Source organism: Heptranchias perlo, chromosome 31, assembly GCF_035084215.1.
Source record: "Heptranchias perlo isolate sHepPer1 chromosome 31, sHepPer1.hap1, whole genome shotgun sequence".
Classification (NCBI taxonomy): Eukaryota; Metazoa; Chordata; class Chondrichthyes; order Hexanchiformes; family Hexanchidae; genus Heptranchias; species Heptranchias perlo.
The window spans coordinates 24,807,772-24,827,285 of NC_090355.1; the positions used below are offsets into that span (position 1 = coordinate 24,807,772).

The 19,514-nt window shown below is 41.9% G+C and overlaps 1 protein-coding gene across 2 annotated transcripts in view; it reads right to left on the reverse strand.

Moving 5' to 3' along the window:
* si:dkey-34e4.1 (carboxyl-terminal PDZ ligand of neuronal nitric oxide synthase protein) overlaps positions 1-12,933 on the reverse strand; it is a 133,941-nt gene extending 121,008 nt beyond the window's left edge. Inside the window, exons 1-2 of one of the 2 annotated variants that reach the window (XM_067969750.1) lie at positions 11,479-12,933; positions 10,830-10,901 (exon numbers count right to left, since the gene is read on the reverse strand). In XM_067969750.1, coding sequence (XP_067825851.1) covers positions 10,830-10,901; positions 11,479-11,583 — 177 coding nt within the window. In that variant the 5' untranslated portion in view covers positions 11,584-12,933. Of the gene's footprint in view, positions 1-6,597; positions 6,645-10,829; positions 10,902-11,478 lie in introns of those variants that run through there. The other variant, XM_067969751.1, reaches the window with a different exon arrangement.
* Between the last annotated feature and the right edge of the window lie 6,581 nt (positions 12,934-19,514).

Sequence of the window (19,514 nt, forward strand, 5' to 3'; positions counted from 1 at the left end):
GAAAAAGAAAAAAAGATTTGCATTTATATAGCGCCTTTCACAACCTCAGGATGTCCCAAAACACTTTGCGGCCAATGAAGTACTTTGTTTTGAAGTGTAGTCACTGTTGTATTGTCGGAAATGCGGCAGCCAATTTATGACCAGGAAGGTCCCACAAACAGCAATGTGATAATGACCAGATAATCAATTTTTAGGTATTGGTTGAGGGATAAATATTGACCAGAACGCCGGGGAGAACTCCCTTGCTCTTCTTCGAATAGTGCCATGGGATCTTTTACGTCCACCTAGGAGGACAGATGGAGCTACAATTTATCGCCTCATCCGAAAGATGGCATCTCCGACAGTGCAGCACTCCTTCAGTACTGCTCTGGACTGTCATTCTGCAGTATGTGCTCAAGTACCTGGAGTGGGACTTGAACCCACAACCTTCTGACTCAGAAGTGAGACTGCTACCCACTGGACCTTGGTTGACAAAGGGCCGTAGCTTTATATTTTAGAGGAGGCATTAACCCACTTACTCCAGGTTGCTGTGAACTATGTGTTGGACATTAAATATGTGGCTTCCTTAACACTGCCTGGAACATCCAGAGCCAAGAAAGCAAAATTTAAGTACTCCATTTTCCATCTACAAAGTTGCACAAAAATTCAAACTGCAGTAGGATTCATAGAAGTACAAAAGACCTGCACTGTTGTGTTGAGAATCAATGGACTATGGCTCTTACATATAAAAATATAATTGTAGTCAGCTCTACATCCATACAAACATAAATATAACTTCGTACCAAGATCTCCCAGATGTTACCAATTGTTAATTTCACTCCTTCCAAGAATTGGAACATTTCTCCTGTTTTATGTCCACTTCATTGCACATAAATGGATTCCATTACAGGCAAACTTTACAATGTCTCAAGTGATTGTAATAATGGATTGGTTAAACCAGTAGATAACGAAAACAGATCTAAACACAACTGCACTGTGGAGTTCAGATGAAATAATTCCAGCCTCAAACGATTACCAGCCATTATTCTGCAGCACCTGAAGAAAGACCAAGGCATATCATTGTAAGGATATTAACCAGAGAAATAAAGCTCCAGACATGGACCAATTGTGAAGTTGAATTCCTTACACATATCTCTTACATGGAATAGAATCATAGAAATTTATGGCACAGAAGGAGACCATTTGGCCCATTGTGTGTGTGCTGGCTGAGAAAGAGCTATCCAGCCCAATCCCACTTACCAGCTCTTGGTCCGTAGCCTTGTAGGTTACAGCACTTCAAGTGCACATCTAAGCACCTTTTAAATGTGATGAGCGTTTCTACCTCTACCACCCTTTCAGGCAGTGAGTTCCAGATCCGTACCATCCTCTGGGTGAATTTTTTTTTTCTCAGCTCCCCTCTAATCCTTCTACCAATTACTTCAAATCTATGCCCCCAGTTATTGATCCCTCTGCTAAGGGAAATAGGTCCTTCCTATCCACTCTAAATAGGCCCCTCATAATTTTATATTCATCAATTAAATCTCCCCTCAGCTTCCTTTGTTCCAAAGAAAACAACCCCAGCGTATCCAATCTTTCCTCATAGCTAAAATTCTCCAGTCCTGGCAACATCCTCGTAAACCTCCTCTGTTCCCACTCCAGTGCAATCACATCTTTCCTGTAATGTAGTGACCAGAATTTACGCAGTACTCAAGCTGTGGCCTAACTAGTGTTTTTTTTAAACAGTTCAAGCATAACCTTCCCTGCTCTTATATTCTATACCTCGGCTAATAAAGGAAAGTATCCCGTATGCCTTCTTAACCACCTTATCTACCTGTCCTGCTACCTTCAGGGATCTGTGGACATGCACTCCAAGGTCCCTCTGTTCCTCTACACCTCTCAGTATCCTCCCATTTATTGTGTACTCCCTTGCCTTGTTTGCCCTCCCCAAATGCATTACCTCACACTTCTCTGAATTGAATTCCTTTTGTCACTTTTCTGCCCACCTGACCAGTCCATTGATATCTTCCTGCAGTCTACAGCTTTCTTCCTCACTATCAATCACACGGCCAATTTTTGTATCATCTGCAAACTTCTTAATCATGCCCCCTACATTTAAGTCTAAATCACTGATATATGCCACAAAAAGCAAGGGACCTAGTACTGAGCCCTCTGGAACCGCACTGGAAACAGCCTTCCAGTCACAAAAACACCTGTTGACCATTACCCTTTGCTTCCTGCCACCAAGACAATTTTGGGTCCAACTTGCCACTTTTCCTTGGATCCCAGGGGCTTTACTTTTCTGACCAGTCTGCCATGTGAAACCTTGTCAAACGCCTTGCTAAAATCCAAGTAGACTACATCAAACGCACTACCCTCACTGACCCTCCTCAAAAAATTCAATCACGCTAGTCAGATACGACCTTCCCTTAACAAATCTATGCTGACTGTCCTTGATTAAACCGTGCCTTTCTAAATGACAATTTATACTGTCCCTCAGAATTTTTCCAATAATTTGCCCATCACCGAGGTTAGGCTGACTGGCCTGTAATTACTCGGTCTATCCCTTTCTCCTTTTCTATGACAGTAGCATATTTCTCACTACTTGCTGTACACCACTGCTGATAGAACAGTAATAGTGTTGTACGATACTGAACGCCATGCACTGCACTGCAGTACTGACTGCAGTTACGTCATTCACTCGAGCAATGCTTCAAAATAATATAAAAATCTATAAAGAAACATTACGACCTTCATAACACAACTAACATGGCATCTTCTCCTTAAATTAATAATTCATTCTTTTTAAAGTTATAGCAATTTTACAACATCTTCTGCCTGTGATTACAAAGCAAACCCGACAAGTGTTTACATAGCAACTGTTGGGCAGAGCTGCTTCCCAGGAATAGACCCCACAGTCGCCTTTCCTCATTACAGATCATAAACATTAAAACTCACAGCAACATGGCAACTGCAACAAGTCTGCTTTTCTTAAAAAAAAGTTTGTATCTAGCACACTTGTGAGGTATTGCGGAACTTAACAGGCAGGCTAGAAAGTTTTGGGTTTCCACTAATAAAATACCACAAGAAGAATCCAGATCTGATTCCTGATGTGTTGAGTTAGGGTAGCTGTTGCGAGATGCTACAATTGGTCTCAATGGCCAAGAGTTGAAAATCAGATAACGTTTCCACTCTTGATCACTATCCAGTGACCTCCTGGAAATATGCATGTGTGAATATCAAGCGAGAACAGGTTGGGGCTTAACTGTGATGCCTGCTGCAATTAGTCATAGAGAGTCATAGAGTCATACAGCACGGATAGAGGCCCTTCGGCCCATCGTGTCCGCGCCGGCCATCAGCCCTGTCTACTCTAATCCCATATTCCAGCATTTGGTCCGTAGCCTTGTATGCTATGGCATTTCAAGTGCTCATCCAAATGCTTCTTGAATGTTGTGAGGGTTCCTGCCTCCACAACCCTTTCAGGCAGTGAGTTCCAGACTCCAACCACCCTCTGGGTGAAAAAGTTCTTTCTCAAATCCCCTCTAAACCTCCCGCCTTTTAACTTGAATCTATGTCCCCTTGTTATAGAACCCTCAACGAAGGGAAAAAGCTCCTTAGTATCCATCCTATCTGTGCCCCTCATAATTTTGTACACCTCAATCATGTCCCCCCTCAGCCTCCTCTGCTCCAAGGAAAACAAACCCAATCTTCCCAGTCTCTCTTCATAGCTGAAGCGCTCCAGCCCTGGTAACATCCTGGTGAATCTCCTCTGCACCCTCTCCAAAGCGATCACATCCTTCCTGTAGTGTGGCGACCAGAACTGCACACAGTACTCCAGCTGTGGCCTAACCAGTGAATAGCCTGTCAAAAGTCATTGACAACATTCATCCATAAGAACATAATAAATAGGAGCAGGAGTAGACCATACGGCTCCTCAAGCCTGCTCCGCCATTTACCTCAACTCCACTTTCCCGCCCGATCCCCATATCACTTGATTCCTCTAGTGTCCAAAAATCTATCTATATCAACCTTGAATATATATCAACGACTGAGCATTCACAGCCCTCTGGGGTAGAGAATTCCAAAGAGTCACAACCCTCTGAGTGAAGAAATTCCTCCTCATCTCAGTCTTAAATGGCCGACCCCTTACCCTGAGATTATGCTCCCTAGTTCTACACACTCCAGCCAGGGAAACAGCCCCTCAGCATCTACCCTGTCAAGCCCGCTCAGAATCTTATATGTTTCAATGAGATCACCTCTCATTCTTCTAAACTCCAGAGAGTATAGGCCCATTCTTCTCAATCTCTCCTCATACGTCAATTCTTTAGATAAGGAGACCAAAACTGTACACAGTACTCCAGGTGTGGTCTCTCCAAAGCCTTGTACGATTGTAGCAAGACTTCCTTACTCTTGTACTCCAACCCCCTTGCAATAAAGGCCAACATGCCATTTGTCTTCCTAATTACTTGCTGTACCTGCTTGCTATCTTTTTGTGTTTCTTGTAAGAGGACACACAAATCTCTCAGAACACCAACATTTAATAGTTGCTCACCATTTAAAAAATATTCTGTTTTTCTATTCTTCCTACCAAAGTGAATAACCTCACATTTCCCCACATTGTACTTCATCTGCCACCTTCTTGTCCATTCACTTAACCTGTCTATATATACCCCTTTGCAGACTCTTTGTGTCCTCCTCACAGCTTATTTTCCCACCCAGCTTTGTATCGTCAGTAAACTTGGATACATTACACTTGGTCCCTTCATCTAAGTCATTAATATTGATTCTAAATAGCTGAGATCCCACCACTGATCCATGCAGCACCCCACTAGTTACAGCCTGCCAACCTGAAAATGACCCGTTTATCCCTCCACAGAGAATAACCACTTGAATCAACTATCAAAGCGTCAGTAGAATCATCACCTGACAAAGGAGTGAACCTTCAATTGAGAAAGAGGGGAGGTAAGAAAAATCGAGGGAAAAAACTGCAGTGCTTGCCCTGGAAATGGAATATTTTCTGGTTCTATACAGCAGCTACCAAAATACAAGCATGCTGCTTGTAAAGCCCAATGCAATCAGATCTCATTATCCTACCATTCTTTTCAAGGTCAGAGGAGGCTCCAGGCTCAGGAGCTGGAATACTCTGCACAGGAATGTTGAATAAAAACCAAGGGACCATAACACTTCCATTTAATGAGCAAATAATAATATTAATGGGGGGGGGGCTATATACAGGTATACTGCACCAACAGGTGGCTTGGAAAATCTTTTCACCGCTTCAGGCTGGCTCTGAAATTGTAACGAAACAATTCAAAGCACGCAACTGTTGCATGTTCCTTCAATTTACAAAAAAAGGGCACTTAGTTAAAAAGCAGAGTTACAGAACTGTTCACTTTCTGTTCAGATAGTTTCTACTTTAAATTGTCATTCAGAATTCAGTGAGCACAGTTCAACAAATAGCAATAGGTACTAAGTTTAAGTATTTTCATTGGCCCACTGCCACAACAAGTTGCTTATTTCATTGACCAAAAGACCAATATCTGACTGCAATATATTCTTCTTTTAAAAGGATAAACTAGCAGTGGAGCCCTTCAGTTTAATAAAATATTCATTCCACTCCTGTACTTTGAAAGTACCCAAAAAGTCATCTTAGGGGCACAATATGCAACATAGCACAGACTGGATGAATCTACAATGCCTTGAATCCTACATCCACTTATTATTTTAGTAACTAGAAAAAATATTACTTAACACTCACAGTTTCCTTTGTAATACAAATTCAATAGGAATATCAACGGCACTTTTCTTTTGTCAATTACTATTTATATATATGTTTATATTTTAGAATGGAGTAATTGTGATGTATTTATTAGAATAAAATGCATAAGAACTATCAAAGCTCCTTTGAGGGTCAAAGAAAACATTTTCATATTTGCATATTACAATACTAAACAGCTGCATAAAATCTATCACCTTTATACATAAATGCTGTCACAATTATTTGCCATATTGGCATCAGCATACTAAAGGAAATGTAATCTCATACACTTCTTATGTGAAGCTTTTAATTCATTGCCTGCAAACTATACATCACCACATTCACCACAAAAGACAGACCTATAACCACTAGCACTTCATCCTAGTATTACATAACTCAGATTGCTCTCTCCAGGCACAGCCAATATTTAGAAAGGCTAAATCTGTAATTACTGTACTGGGTATTCAGTTCAAGCTGACATAGTATTAAACTTGACTGAAATCCTAGTAAGAATACTACAATCCAGATTTGCATATTATAGCTGCCCCATAGTGAAAATGCAGTACTACCACAGTTTGGTAAGTAATAAAAACTATTATGGATGGATTCTAATCCTAAACTGAAAAAACAACTTACATTCCTATAGCACTCCTCAAATACAAAAAGATATGAGAGTACTTTACTGGACAGAGGCAAAAAATGGGAATTGAGGGAGGAGAGAGCAAGAGGAAGAGAGTAGTGTGAAGGTGTTTCAAGGGAGTTACAAAGGGCAAGGACATATGACTAAACGGGCAGCCATCAATGGTGGAGCAGGGGGTGTGGACACTAGTGAGTAAGCAGTGTCAGAGGAACAAAGGCTGTACCTGTGGATGGACCGCTGGAGGAGATCACTGAAAAAAGGTAGGATGAGTACATGAAGTGATTTGAAGGCGAAGATGAGGATCAGATGGGATGGGGACCCAGTGGATCTTGACAAACACATGGATGATGGGAGTCCAGGACTTTATGCCAATAAGGATGCAGTCTATGGTGTTCTGAATGAGTTGTAGTTATGGAGGGTGAAGGATGGAAAGGAGAGTGTTAGAGGAGTTTAATCTCAAGGTGATAAAGAAGAACATTAGGATTTCAGCAGCAATGAGGAGAGGTAGTGATACTTAACCCATGGAACAAATATTGGTGGGAAAGTCCATCTTTTAATCAATCAAAGTTTGCACATAGCTAAGTTAGCACAAGTCATTCTTTTTAGGAAGACAAACATAATCTGGAGTTATTAATAAAAATATATAAAACTTAATGCTACCAATAGCCTGCTTTCCCTGCTGTCCTTACTTCGACTTATGGATGTTGCTAGTTGTAGCAGCCTGCAGCTTTCTCTTCCCTTCGCCCCCACCCCCAACTTTCTTTAATGTGGAAAGTATTGTACAGCACCATCATGTGAAGCAATCGGATGGTCAGATGGTCTGGTGCTGTTTCCCAAGCAACAGTTCTTTAACATGATGCCAGATTTCATCAGGTTTAAAGTGTGGGAACTACTGCAGTGGCACAATCACATAGCCTATTGCTACCTGCACATTTAAAATGGTGCCACACTCATTAGTTATTAGGGTAGGACAACACAAAAGGCAAAGGGATCTCAGAAGGTGTGGACAGTCTCCCAAAAAACCAGCACACTTCAAAGTGGCATTTTCATTCAACAATCGATTCATTTCAATACCAAGAAAGTATTAGATGGAGAACCACAATTTTGCACCACTCACAGCATTACAGTTCCACATGAACATACATTGCCTTTGTTTACTATGAGTAATGAATTGTGCAGCAACTAGTAGATTTTGCAACAGTTCAAGTTGACAACAGAAATATTATGTAATATTTCACAATATCCAACAGTCAAGCTGATGTGACTATGCAAAACATAAAAGACTGTAAAAAGCAGAATTTCCCTTTTAGAACATGTTGTCTCCTTCTTGCCATTCCTTTCCCTCCTCTCTTCTGCTGTTACAGTTCCATAGGCAACATTCTGTTCCCTTTCCAACATGGCCATCATTCATGCCTGAGCTGTGTCAGTGAAATTCAGCAGGCTATTTGATTGCAGGAGTGTCACTGCTGAGCTAATCCTCATCCAACGGCCACATACACTTTTAGTGTGGGGGGGGAGGGAGGTCACTGGATAATGATCAGAAGTGGGGACCCTGGCTGATTTTTCTCTCTCTAGCCCAAGGACATTGAACCCAAGGACATTGAACACGCTTACTGCTGCCCTCAGCCACTCAGCACAGATTGGGAATTAAACCAGGGGCCTTCCTGGTGGAAATATGCTCCTTTCATCTGATTGTTACTATGAAGAAATGATCTGGGCCATGGACAAATCTCTCTTTTGCATGAACATTCCCATTACCAATTAACTGACGTGCACTTTACTGTTTATACTTAGAATAGACAGAACATGATACTAGAAAATGCATACCTATCAGGTGACGTCCTGCAATAAACACTTTGTTTCAACATGTGTGTGTGAGTCTGTGTAATGCCCATCAAAAATACTCTCAGCTTCAGCTACTGAAGTGAACTCAACATTATTTTTGAAGGTTCCAGTATGAGAGTTATTTAGCAAGCCTGATGGCAAAAATACTTTTCAATTACACAACATATCCAAATCTACTTCTGCATTAAAGCATAAATGTATTGTCACCTAATTTTTCAAGAGAATTTCTATTCTAACCTTTTCAAAATCCTAGTTCCAGAATTCATTATTGTCTGCAAATAACATACAAGCTCCTGTGCTACACAACAACTTGCATTTATATAGTGCCTTTAACATAGAAAATGACCCAAAGTGCTTCACATAAGTCTAATCTGACAAAAAATACTGAACCAAAGAAGGAGATACTAGGATGGTGACTAAAAGCTTGGTCAAGAAGTCAGGATTTAAGGAGGGTCTTAAAGGAGGAGAGAGGTGGAGAGATCTTGGGGGGAATTCCAGAGCTTAGGGCCTGGATGGTAGATGATAAAAGGCTGAGATACGAGACGGCATGTTCTAGCTGTAAAGTCAGCTGGACTTACCTCAATTCCCTGTTACAATACAGATGCAAATATTTTTACACTATTCAATCACACTTATTATAGGAGGGGGTAAAGGGGAGATAATTCGTTTAATTACTTCTCTGCTTTCTTGGTGCCACTGACGCCATCTGTAGCCAGCATCTTAAACCGTGTATTTGTCACATTAGGCGACTGTCATTAATTACAGCCATCCCATAAAACATTTCTATCTGAAGGCCAGAAGTGGAAATATAGTTTATATAAGATCCCAGACCTGCTGGTTTTGATGCTACATGTTCAGGTCCTGCTGATCGGAGCCTGTCACATGAAGGTTTCCCCAACTTTCAGCAGAAGTTCCCAATCACTTTTGAAAGTGTAATATTCAGGCATTTAGAAATTACATTCTCCACAGTTATAACTGAGAAAATATACAACAAGTACTTAGAAAGTACCTTTAACACAGAAAAATGTTTCAAGGTGCTTCACAGAGGCAAGAAGGAAAAAAACAGTTGTCGAGCCCATGAAGAAGCGATTGGGAGGTAACCAAAAGCTTGGTGAAAGAGTTGGGTATTGAGGAGGGTCTTAAAGGAGGAGAGGGAGGTCAAGAGGCAGGGAGGTATAGGGAGGGAATTCCGGGGAATGGGACCTAGGCTACTGAAGACACAGCTGCCAATGGTGGAGCAAAGGGAAGGAGGGTATGCAAGAGGCTGGAGTCAGAGGAACAGAGAGGTTATGGGGGGGTATTGCAGGGCTGGATGGGGGGGGGGGGGGGTTATAGAGACAGCAAGGGTCATGACCATGGAAGGATATAAAGACGGGGATGAGAAATTGAATTTTGAGGCATCCCATGTTGATCAGCAAGGATGGGTGTAATAGGCAAGCAGGGCTTGGTGCAGGATAGTTTTGAATGAGCTAAAATTTAGGGAGGGTGGAGGATAGAAGGCCGGCCAGGGCAGCATTGGATTACAAAGACTTTAGAGGTGACAAAGGCATGGATGAGGGTTTCAGCAGGAGATGGGCTGAGGAAGGGATGGTGGTGGACAATGTTATGGAGATGGAAGTAAGCAGCCTTTGTGATGAAGAGGATATGTGGTTGAAAGCTCAGCTTGGGGTCGAACAGGACATCGAAGTTGAACAGTCCAGTTCAGTCCGAGACATGGACCAGGGAGGAGGATGAAGTTGGTGGCAAGGGTACAGGGTTTATGGTGGGGGCCTAAGACTAAGGCTTTGGTCTTCCCAATGCTTAGATGGAAGAAGCTCCAGCTCATCCAAGACTAATGTCTAACAGGGAAGATGTGGTCACTACATTGTTTAGTCTGAACTACAGAACAGAATGAGGTCTTGTATCATGTCCCGATGTCCATAATGCTCATAAATGCAAAAAGTCCCTAGTGGCAGTTGTAACCCACACACCATCAGCAACCAGGGGCTTTCCTACTAAAAACCAGAAGCTTCCCTCAGTGGCTCGGAAGGTAAATGCATCACATAGTGTGTTGCTGAGCCAGTCCAGGAAGATCCCAGTTCTAATGAGGTGAGTCTGTGGTGAATTTGCTGCTCCCAGTCAGATGGCTGAGGGGTGCCGTAAGGGGTACGGAGTGATGATGTTTGTGCATCCCCCAAACTAACTAGGAAGGGGGAGAGAAGAGAATATATTGACCAAGGCTAATGCTCTCAATTACTACTTAAATTGAATATATAATTGAAATAAGTTTTCTTAAATGAATCCTGCTGTTTTAATACATTGATTGATTTATTTAGATTGATGTTATACGTAACCAAAAGCATTTCCCCAAATCTGTCGCTACAGGCTGGACTTTTCCCATTCATTGCTCTTGAATGTCTTGTGACAGGTGTCAACATAGACCAGACCCTTCACCCCCAAGTGACCCCACACCGGCTGTCTTGCATGTGCTGTACTGTGGCAGGAACACTCTCATTTGTCTCGGCATTCAAGACCACAGCCATGCTCTGACTGTACTCTCCCGTTATGGTGACTCCACACAGCTTGTTATCACGTAGGCAGAAAAATGCGGTAATGATTCCGAACACTCACCCGTATCCGACGCATGGCCGCCACTATCTCCACACGGCTGTTTGGCCTCGGTACATCCAGACTCCCGACGTACTTGAAAAACAAAAAAAAAAGGATCCATTATATTTAATGTGCAGCTGGAAGCGACATCCCGGCCGAGCTGTGCTTTAGGTGGGAGCATGCTGCGGGTTACAGGGCTGGAAGCGGCCAGTGAGTTTCTTTTGTTAATTTCAAACTCTTATTCAAGCCGCGATTATCATTTGAATCAATGCAAGAAAGGGCTCCCGTATAAACCTCGGCTCTTTTACAAGCCAACGGCAAGAGGTGCCAAAAGTTCAGGACGTGTTTTGAATTCCAACCACAGCATTTTACCGTCAAATTAAATAAATAAGCGCGCAATTCCCACATTTGTACCTTACAACTGTTGCATAATCCACAATTAAATCTTAAGATTCCAGTTGATTTTTTTTACCATTTTTTGTTGTTGTCGGGGCAGCCATATGAAATCTATTATCAGGATTGTTTCTGAAATGTTTGGAGCCAGGAAACTAATAATAGGTTTCACGCAATCCTTCGCGCCTTTTGCACCTTGGATTAAACCTCAGTACAGATACATGCTTCTTTTTCAATAAAGGTGAAAAAACGTGGCTATATCATCGGCGGACGTTACCTTGGCCTGGAAGTGAATGCCATGCTGGAAAGCCTCCTCGTTGTGCAGGGGGGTCCTGGAGTCACCGACATCGTCCACCAAGTTGTACCTGTTCCTGACGGGCATTTTCAAAGGTTCTCCAGCGGTCGCAGAATGTTGGTGGCGGCAGCAGCGCCGAATCCAGCGGGTGCATAGCACCCGGGGCAGAGAGGTCTCCAAGACCACAAGGTCAGAGAGAGAGAGAAAGATCTCTCAGAACACAGGGTCAGAGAGAGAGAGAGATCCCAGGGTCAGAGAAGGAGAGAGACCAGAGTACAGGGTCAGAGAAAGAGAGATCCCAGAGTACAGGGTCAGAGAAACAGAGAGAGATCCCAGAGTACAGGGTCAGAGAAACAGAGAGAGATCCCAGAGTACAGGGTCAGAGAAACAGAGAGAGATCCCAGAGTACAGGGTCAGAGAAACAGAGAGAGATCCCAGAGTACAGGGTCAGAGAAACAGAGAGAGATCCCAGAGTAGAGGGTCAGAGAAACAGAGAGAGATCCCAGAGTAGAGGGTCAGATAAACAGAGAGAGATCCCAGAGTAGAGGGTCAGATAAACAGAGAGAGATCCCAGAGTACAGGGTCAGAGAAACAGAGAGATCCCAGAGTACAGGGTCAGAGAAACAGAGAGAGATCCCAGAGTACAGGGTCAGAGAAACAGAGAGAGATCCCAGAGTACAGGGTCAGAGAAACAGAGAGATCCCAGAGTAGAGAAACAGAGAGATCCCAGAGTACAGGGTCAGAGAAACAGAGAGATCCCAGAGTAGAGAAACAGAGAGATCCCAGAGTACAGGGTTAGAGAAACAGAGAGATTCCAGAGTAGAGGGTCAGAGAAACAGAGATCCCAGAGTACAAGGTCAGAGAGACTACCAGGTGTGTGAGAGAGAAAGGTTTCCCACAGCAGAGTTAGAAAGGGGAGAGAGATATCCAGAAGACAGGGTCAGAGAGCGAGATCTCAGAGCACAAGGTCAGAGAGTGATTTCCCAGCGCACCGTCACAAACCAGATACCACCCAGGACGCAGTCGGACAGGTTTCCAAAGCACAGAGATCTCCAGAGCGCAAAGATACCCAGACACATTCAGAGAGCAACAGTTACTGCCGCCTTCAGCCTGACAGCCAGTCACAGCCTCACCTGCCCGCTCACATCTCCTATCGATCCCACCCCCCCCCCCAGCCGATCCCTCCGCTCTCTTCTTGGGTGTTCACATTAAGGAGGGAGAGAGAGACGATCACGGGGGTGGCTTTGGTTCCAAAGGTAACCGTTTCTCAAAAAGCCAAAGATGACCTTCTCTGCGCCCCCTTTGTTACGGCCCGCAGCCTCGAACAACTTGCAACAAATGTGGCGCTGAGCAGCTCTTGCCCCGGGCTCTAGGTCTGTGTGTATTTGTGCCACTTGCTGTTTGAATGTGGTCGTCTCGTTCGTGAGAAACCTCACTCGTCTTCTTCCCATTGGATCAAAGTTGCATCACATGATTAACACAAGAAAAAACACCCGGCCAACCCCGCCTTTTCATAAACAAAAGTGTCTCCGGAATGACAGGAAATCCGGACCCGCGCCACATTTGTACCGTTGTGGGAGATGTGGGAGCCTTGCGGCTTGTACACATCTCCTGCTGCACTCGGCTCCGCACTGTGCAGCTCCACATCAGATCGCTAATCAGTTCCCCACTATACGTATGATTTGTATTGAAGTTGGGTGGCATGGGTGCTAAAACATTAGGATTTTAATCTTGGTTCTGGCTCCCAATATGGCACCATAAATCATAGTACTTTAAAATCTCATTAATACACGAATTAATACTATATAAATATTATAATTAAATACAATTAGTATTGTTATTTAAAATTGGTGTTAATTTAAAATGTTTTGTTATAATTTGATACATTTTCAATACACTAAGGGCATATTAAGCATCTATTATAGTCTTATTACAAAGTCCATGACGATCACTTTTTTTTGTTCATTCTGGGGATATGGGCATTGCTAACAAGGCCAGCATTTAATGCCCATCAATAACTGCCCTTGAGAAGGTGGTGGTGAGCCTTATTCTTGAACCGCTGCAGTCCATGTGGTGAAGGTACTCCCACAATGTTGTTAGGTAGGGAGTTCCAGGACTTTGAGCCAGCGACAATGAAGAAACTGCGATATATTTCCCAAGTCAGGATGGTGTGTGACTTGGAGGTGGTGGTGTTCCCATGCACCGGCTGACCTTGTCCTTCTGGGTGGCGAAGGATGCGGGTTTGGGAGGTGCTGTTGAAGAAGCATACACTAATTCATACAATATAGATTTTATAATTAAATACAATTAGTATTGTTATTTAAAATTGGTGTTAATTTAAAATGTTTTGTTATAATTTGATACATTTTCAATACTCTAAGGGAATATTAAGCATCTATACTTTATTACAAAGCCCATAAGGATTACCACTTCCCTTGCAGTTTGTTTTCCTTACTCATACTTGTGCAGAATTCTAAAATATATTTACATATGTTCCAGTGTAGATTTAGTAACTATATTTAGATTTTGTCCCTTTTTTCTTGTTAGAATCCTAAATGGAACCTGAGGATGAACATAAGGTAGTTAATATACTGAATGATTACTTTCTCCAAATATTCCAAGTAGTCAGTCTTGGCTCAGTGTAGTATTCTTCCTTGAATCAGAAGATCACGAGTTCAAACTCCTCTCCAGGACTTGAGCATTCCATCTAGGTGAACACTTCAGTGCATTTCTGAGGGAATTCTGCATTGTCGAAGGTGTTGTCTTTTGAATGAGACTGTCTGACCTCTCAGGTGAACGTAAAAGATCCCATGGCACTATTCAAAGAGCCGGGAATTCTCCTGATGTTCTGGCCAACATTTATCCCTCAACCAACATTGCCAAAAACAGATGAGCTGATTATTCATCTCATTGCTGTTTGTGGGACCTTGCTGTTCACAAACTGGCTGCTACATTTGCCTAAAAAATATCAGTGACTACACTTCAAAAGTAATTCATTGGCTGTAAAGCACTTTGGGACATCCTGAGAACGAGAAAGGCACTTTATAAAGCAATTCCTTTCTTCTTTATTTATTAGGGAAGACATAAGTAACATGCCATGCCTAAATAGCAATAATCTAAATAGACTTGATTATTTCAACATAAATGAGTTGGAAGTACTAGACAGGCTAAAAGAGCTCAAAACAAATAAATCCACATAGATGGATGGTATTTATCCCTGAGTACCAAAGGAGACAATGAATTAAATTATTGAGGCATTGATGGTGATAATGAGAGACTCAATGAACACTGGCAGGTCACAATAGGTTGGAAACAAGCTAACACGGTGCCTATTTTTAAGAAGGGTGACAAAATAGACTTGGGCAACTACAAACCCATTAGTCTTACATCACTACCAGGTAAACGTAAAGATTACTCTCTGATGATAATCTAGTGAACAGCGGCCAAAGTGAATTCAGTAAGGGAATATCCTACCTGTCCAACCTCCTTTAATGTTTTGTACTTTGACTTCCAAAATACCTTTTGACAGAGCTTTGCATGAAATATTATTATTTCAGTTTAAAGCAGTGAAAATTCAGGGTAAAACATAGGAATGGATAAGATATTGGCTGAAGGGTAGAAAGCACCAAGCAGTTTGTTAAAGGAGCTATGCTGGGGTGGCGAGTGCTGAATGGAGTGCCCCAAGGATCAGTGTTGGTATCCCTATTGTTTCTAATTTACATTAACTACTTAGATTCAAAAGCTCAGTACAATCTGGACAAATCTGCAGATGATTCCAAACAAGTAGGAGCAGTTGAATCTGAGGAGGCAGCTCACGAACCAAAAAATTAGTTGGGCGAAATATGTAAGTGGGTGGAACAATGGCAGATTAAATTTAATATGGACAAGTGTAAAATACTGCATGTAGGAAGAAACAAATAGGGCAACATAAGTGCTTTGTGGATGGCGATGAAGTAGCTAGGGATGAAACTGAAAGAGATCAAAAGGGTTTAGTGGACTCCACACTCGACATGTCCACTTACTTTGGAGCAGCAATCAACAAAACATATAGAAAACAGAACTTTTTAGTGAAAACGGTAGCGTGCAAGTCAAAGTTCAAACTGCATAGTCAGACCACATTTTGAATATTGGGTTCCGATCTGGTCTGAGACACAAGGGAAACATTGAAGCTGGGAGAATGGCTCAAGGCAGACTGATTTGGCCATAAAACTACCGGATTGTCGTAAAAACCCATCTGGTTCACTAATGTCCTTTAGGGAAGGAAACCTGCCGTCCTTACCCAGTCTTGCCTATATGTGACTCCAGACCCACAGCAATGTGGTTGATTCTTAATCGTCCTCTGAAATGGCCTAGTGGCTCATCACCACCTTCTTCAAGGGCAATTAGAGATAACGCTTCATCCAGTTGGACCGTTCCGCCCCACCTGTCCTTCGTGGAAATGTTTGTGCAGAAAAACATCTTTGACCACAAGGTGATCAGCAAGTGGTCCGCATGTAACGTCCTCGAGACCCTGCGGGAAAAGGAGATGGTGGATCCTGTCGGTTGGTCCCCCGAGCAGACTGTCAATGTCATTTGGCAGAACGCCTCATCGCCAGAGCTTTCAAACAAGCACCAAGACCTAGCTTGGCTGGTGGTGAGAAGGGCCCTTCCTGTCAAATCCTTCATGCACTCCCGGAGTCTCAGCGCCACCGCACGCTGTCCCCGAGGAGGCTGCGGTGGAGACGAGACCGTCACCCATCTCCTTCTGGAATGTGCCTTTGCAAAGAAGGTCTGGAGAGAGACGCAGTGGTATCTGTCCAGGTTCGTCCCGAGCAGTTCCGTAACACAGGATTCTGTGCTCTACGAGCTGTTCCCGGGGACGCACACCGAGACGGACATCAACTGCTGCTGAAAGACCATCAACTCGGTCAAAGACACCCTTTGGTCTGCCCGAAACTTGCTGGTCTTCCAGTGCAAGGAGCTGTCCTCGACCGAGTCTTGCAGACTGGCACATTCCAAGGTCCAGGACTACATGCTCAGGGTTGCACTGAGGATGGGTGTGGCCGCCGCAAAGGCTCTGTGGGGAAAGGCAACCGTTTAGAGCCTTTCCGCCACTGTATACCGAGGGGCTAAAATCAGGGAAAAACCCCTCGGGCAGAATGTAAAATTCAAATTGATGTAATGAAATGTAATGTACCTGTAATGAATCTGTAATGAATCACCTGTATTGATTGTGATGCAATGAGGCACCCTAGAGTGTCATGAACTGTAATTATGTCCAATGTGTTCATTGAACTGTACTTGATGTAACCTGCAAATTGTATAATCTGTATTGTGTACATTTGAAATGTGATATGACAACTGTATTGTATGTATTGTTGCAAATTTTATGAATAAAGTATATTTTTGAAAAAAAAATTAGAGATGGGCAATAAATGCTGGCCTTGCCAGTGACGCCCACATCCGATGAACGAATAAAAAAAAAACAAAGAAAAATGTAATTTTCAAATTGTGCTCAGAATGAAATTTGAATAAAGGAAAATATTGCTTCAAGGTTCCACCTGAGAATAAAAATCACATTTTAAACTTTTTCTTTCTGGTCACTCACAATAATATTTCAGTGACTAGGAAGTCGAAAAAAAATGCACACAAACTTTACCTGTACTGCAACATATAAATATATTATGGAATTCCACACAAATATGGACAATTATTCAGAAATTATTGCTGCAGTGTTTCTTAAGGTTTGCCATCTAACTCCATGCTGCACATGCATCAAGTGGGGTCACAAAACAATGAGGACAACAGGAGAGTCACAGCCTTTCTTAAAAGAAAAGCATCTCATTGGAAACCACAATCAAGTCATTTATAAATATTACATATGTTGTGGAAACTTATCCTCATACCTTTATTTTTTACATTAAAAAAACACAGGTAAACGTGTGTAACAAGTGATCCTTTTTTGTAGGTTTTTATGGGGTAGGAGAAGATAAATTCCTAGCCTCCTTATTTTCTTGCTATAAATGACACCTTTAAAATAAATGCCAATGGTCTTCAGAAGCATGTTGGAAAATCTTCAACTTTTATCTTCCCCAAATTACAGTATTTAAATGCAAATACTTAGAAAGTTTACTAAGCATTTTGTTGTATAGATATATTATTATTTTCATTACTTGTGCTAATATGTCAAAGTAGTACAAAAAAATTAAATGTATTTACTAATAGAAAAGTACAAACTAGTAGTCAGCCTTTTATGGCATTGCACACCTGGAGCCAAGAGTGAATGTAGTCTTCAGATGAAGCAAAATTAGAGAGTGGGGGATAATTGGACCAGGATATGCAGATGTAATTCAGCCCCCATTTTAAAGTCATATATTCTGCCCTTATTTTTAAATGATACCTTGAGTTAATCTTATTATTTATCATTAAGTAGCAAAACTGATGGGAATTTGAGTGGAGTTGGTTGGAGCCCAGGAGTTTTCCTGCGGTACAGGCTGAACAGCTGGGAGATGCACCACCACTAACAGGAGGGTGTAATTACAGCATAGCACATTTACATAGACAGTTTCCATTATAAATTAATTTATAATGGAAAGTTGACACAAAGGGAGACAAAAATGTGACAACGGGAAATAATGTTTTTAGACAGGAAGTGTGTGCAGACATAAGATGTTTTAATAGATTGTGCACCATAATGATAGAGAACAACCGATGAGAGTGCAGATCCATAGGTCACCATCTATATGGTAACTTTCAACATTTATTTCTGACAGTGCCTCCCCTTCTTTCACTGGCAAGTTTAAATCCAGGAGGCCATTTTGCTTGCCCAGTTTTTTGTAAATACTTAGACCTGGCACCACAAATTAGGCCAACAGAATATTGCAGGACATCCTGCCCAACATAACAATAATATCTTTTGGGGGAAAATGGAACCTCAAATGCTGGAAATCTGAAATAAAAACAGAAAATGCAGGAAACACAAAGCAGATCGATCAGCATCTGAAACAGAAAGCTAGGTTACCATTTTGTGTACTGATTGACCCATTGTGCATTTCCAGCCTTTTTACTTTTCTGTTTATTTAACCATTGGTCTAGAACACTGCTTCCACTCTTTATGTCCTTCCCATCATGACCTGAACATTATCAAAGGAGTTAGTAAATCTGAACACATCATTGAAATGTTTTCCTAAAGTGAAATAAACAAACAGTTATCAAATTTATTCTCAATTTATGTTCAAATATTTTTTTAAAATGCTGGTGCTAAAAATGATCATTATCCACAGATAGCCTGTGAATTATTCTACCTGCCTGATTGCCAGATTTAGTTCAGATGCTATTTTGCCTGCTCAGTTCTTACCAGTGCAAAAAAAAACAGGCTGCCAGTTCACACAATTGAATGATGTGATTTGAATTGAAGTGTGACTATCGTGGGATTTTCAACTGTAGTAATATTGGATTTTATTTCACTGCAAATTGCTTGCACTGTTAGTATCATACAATTTCACACTTCTGTGTTTTAATTTGTTTATTTCACTTTAGGAAATCGTTTCAATGATGTGTTCAGATTTACTAACTCCTTTGATAATGTTCAGGTTATTGTAATTTTAATTTAAATGTTGAGATTTGCTAAATATTGAATTTAGCACTGATGGTTACTAATTTTCGATTTAATGGAGAAGATAAGTGTAAGAGGAATATTTCAATATAAAGCACTCCCACTATCAGGCGACTGAAAATGTCATACCTAGTAGGAGGTAGCTGAACCTTTGAGCTGCTTCCCCCTTTCCCCATGAAGACCTGCCCTTTCAGCTCTTCCCTTTCTGGAGGGAGCCACTGCCTGAAGTCAGCAACAAGGTCTGTCAGCAGCCAGCTTCCCAGGAAATCACACAGAGCATCTTTTATAGCTGTTGTTTCGGAGTATTTTTACTGGATATATTGAATATCCTTGCCTCTCAATTTGCATCCATCACTAGCCCAGATTCAACTCTATAGACTCTTTCATATCGGCGCTAGAGTTCCTGGAAAATGGTGCTCATGTG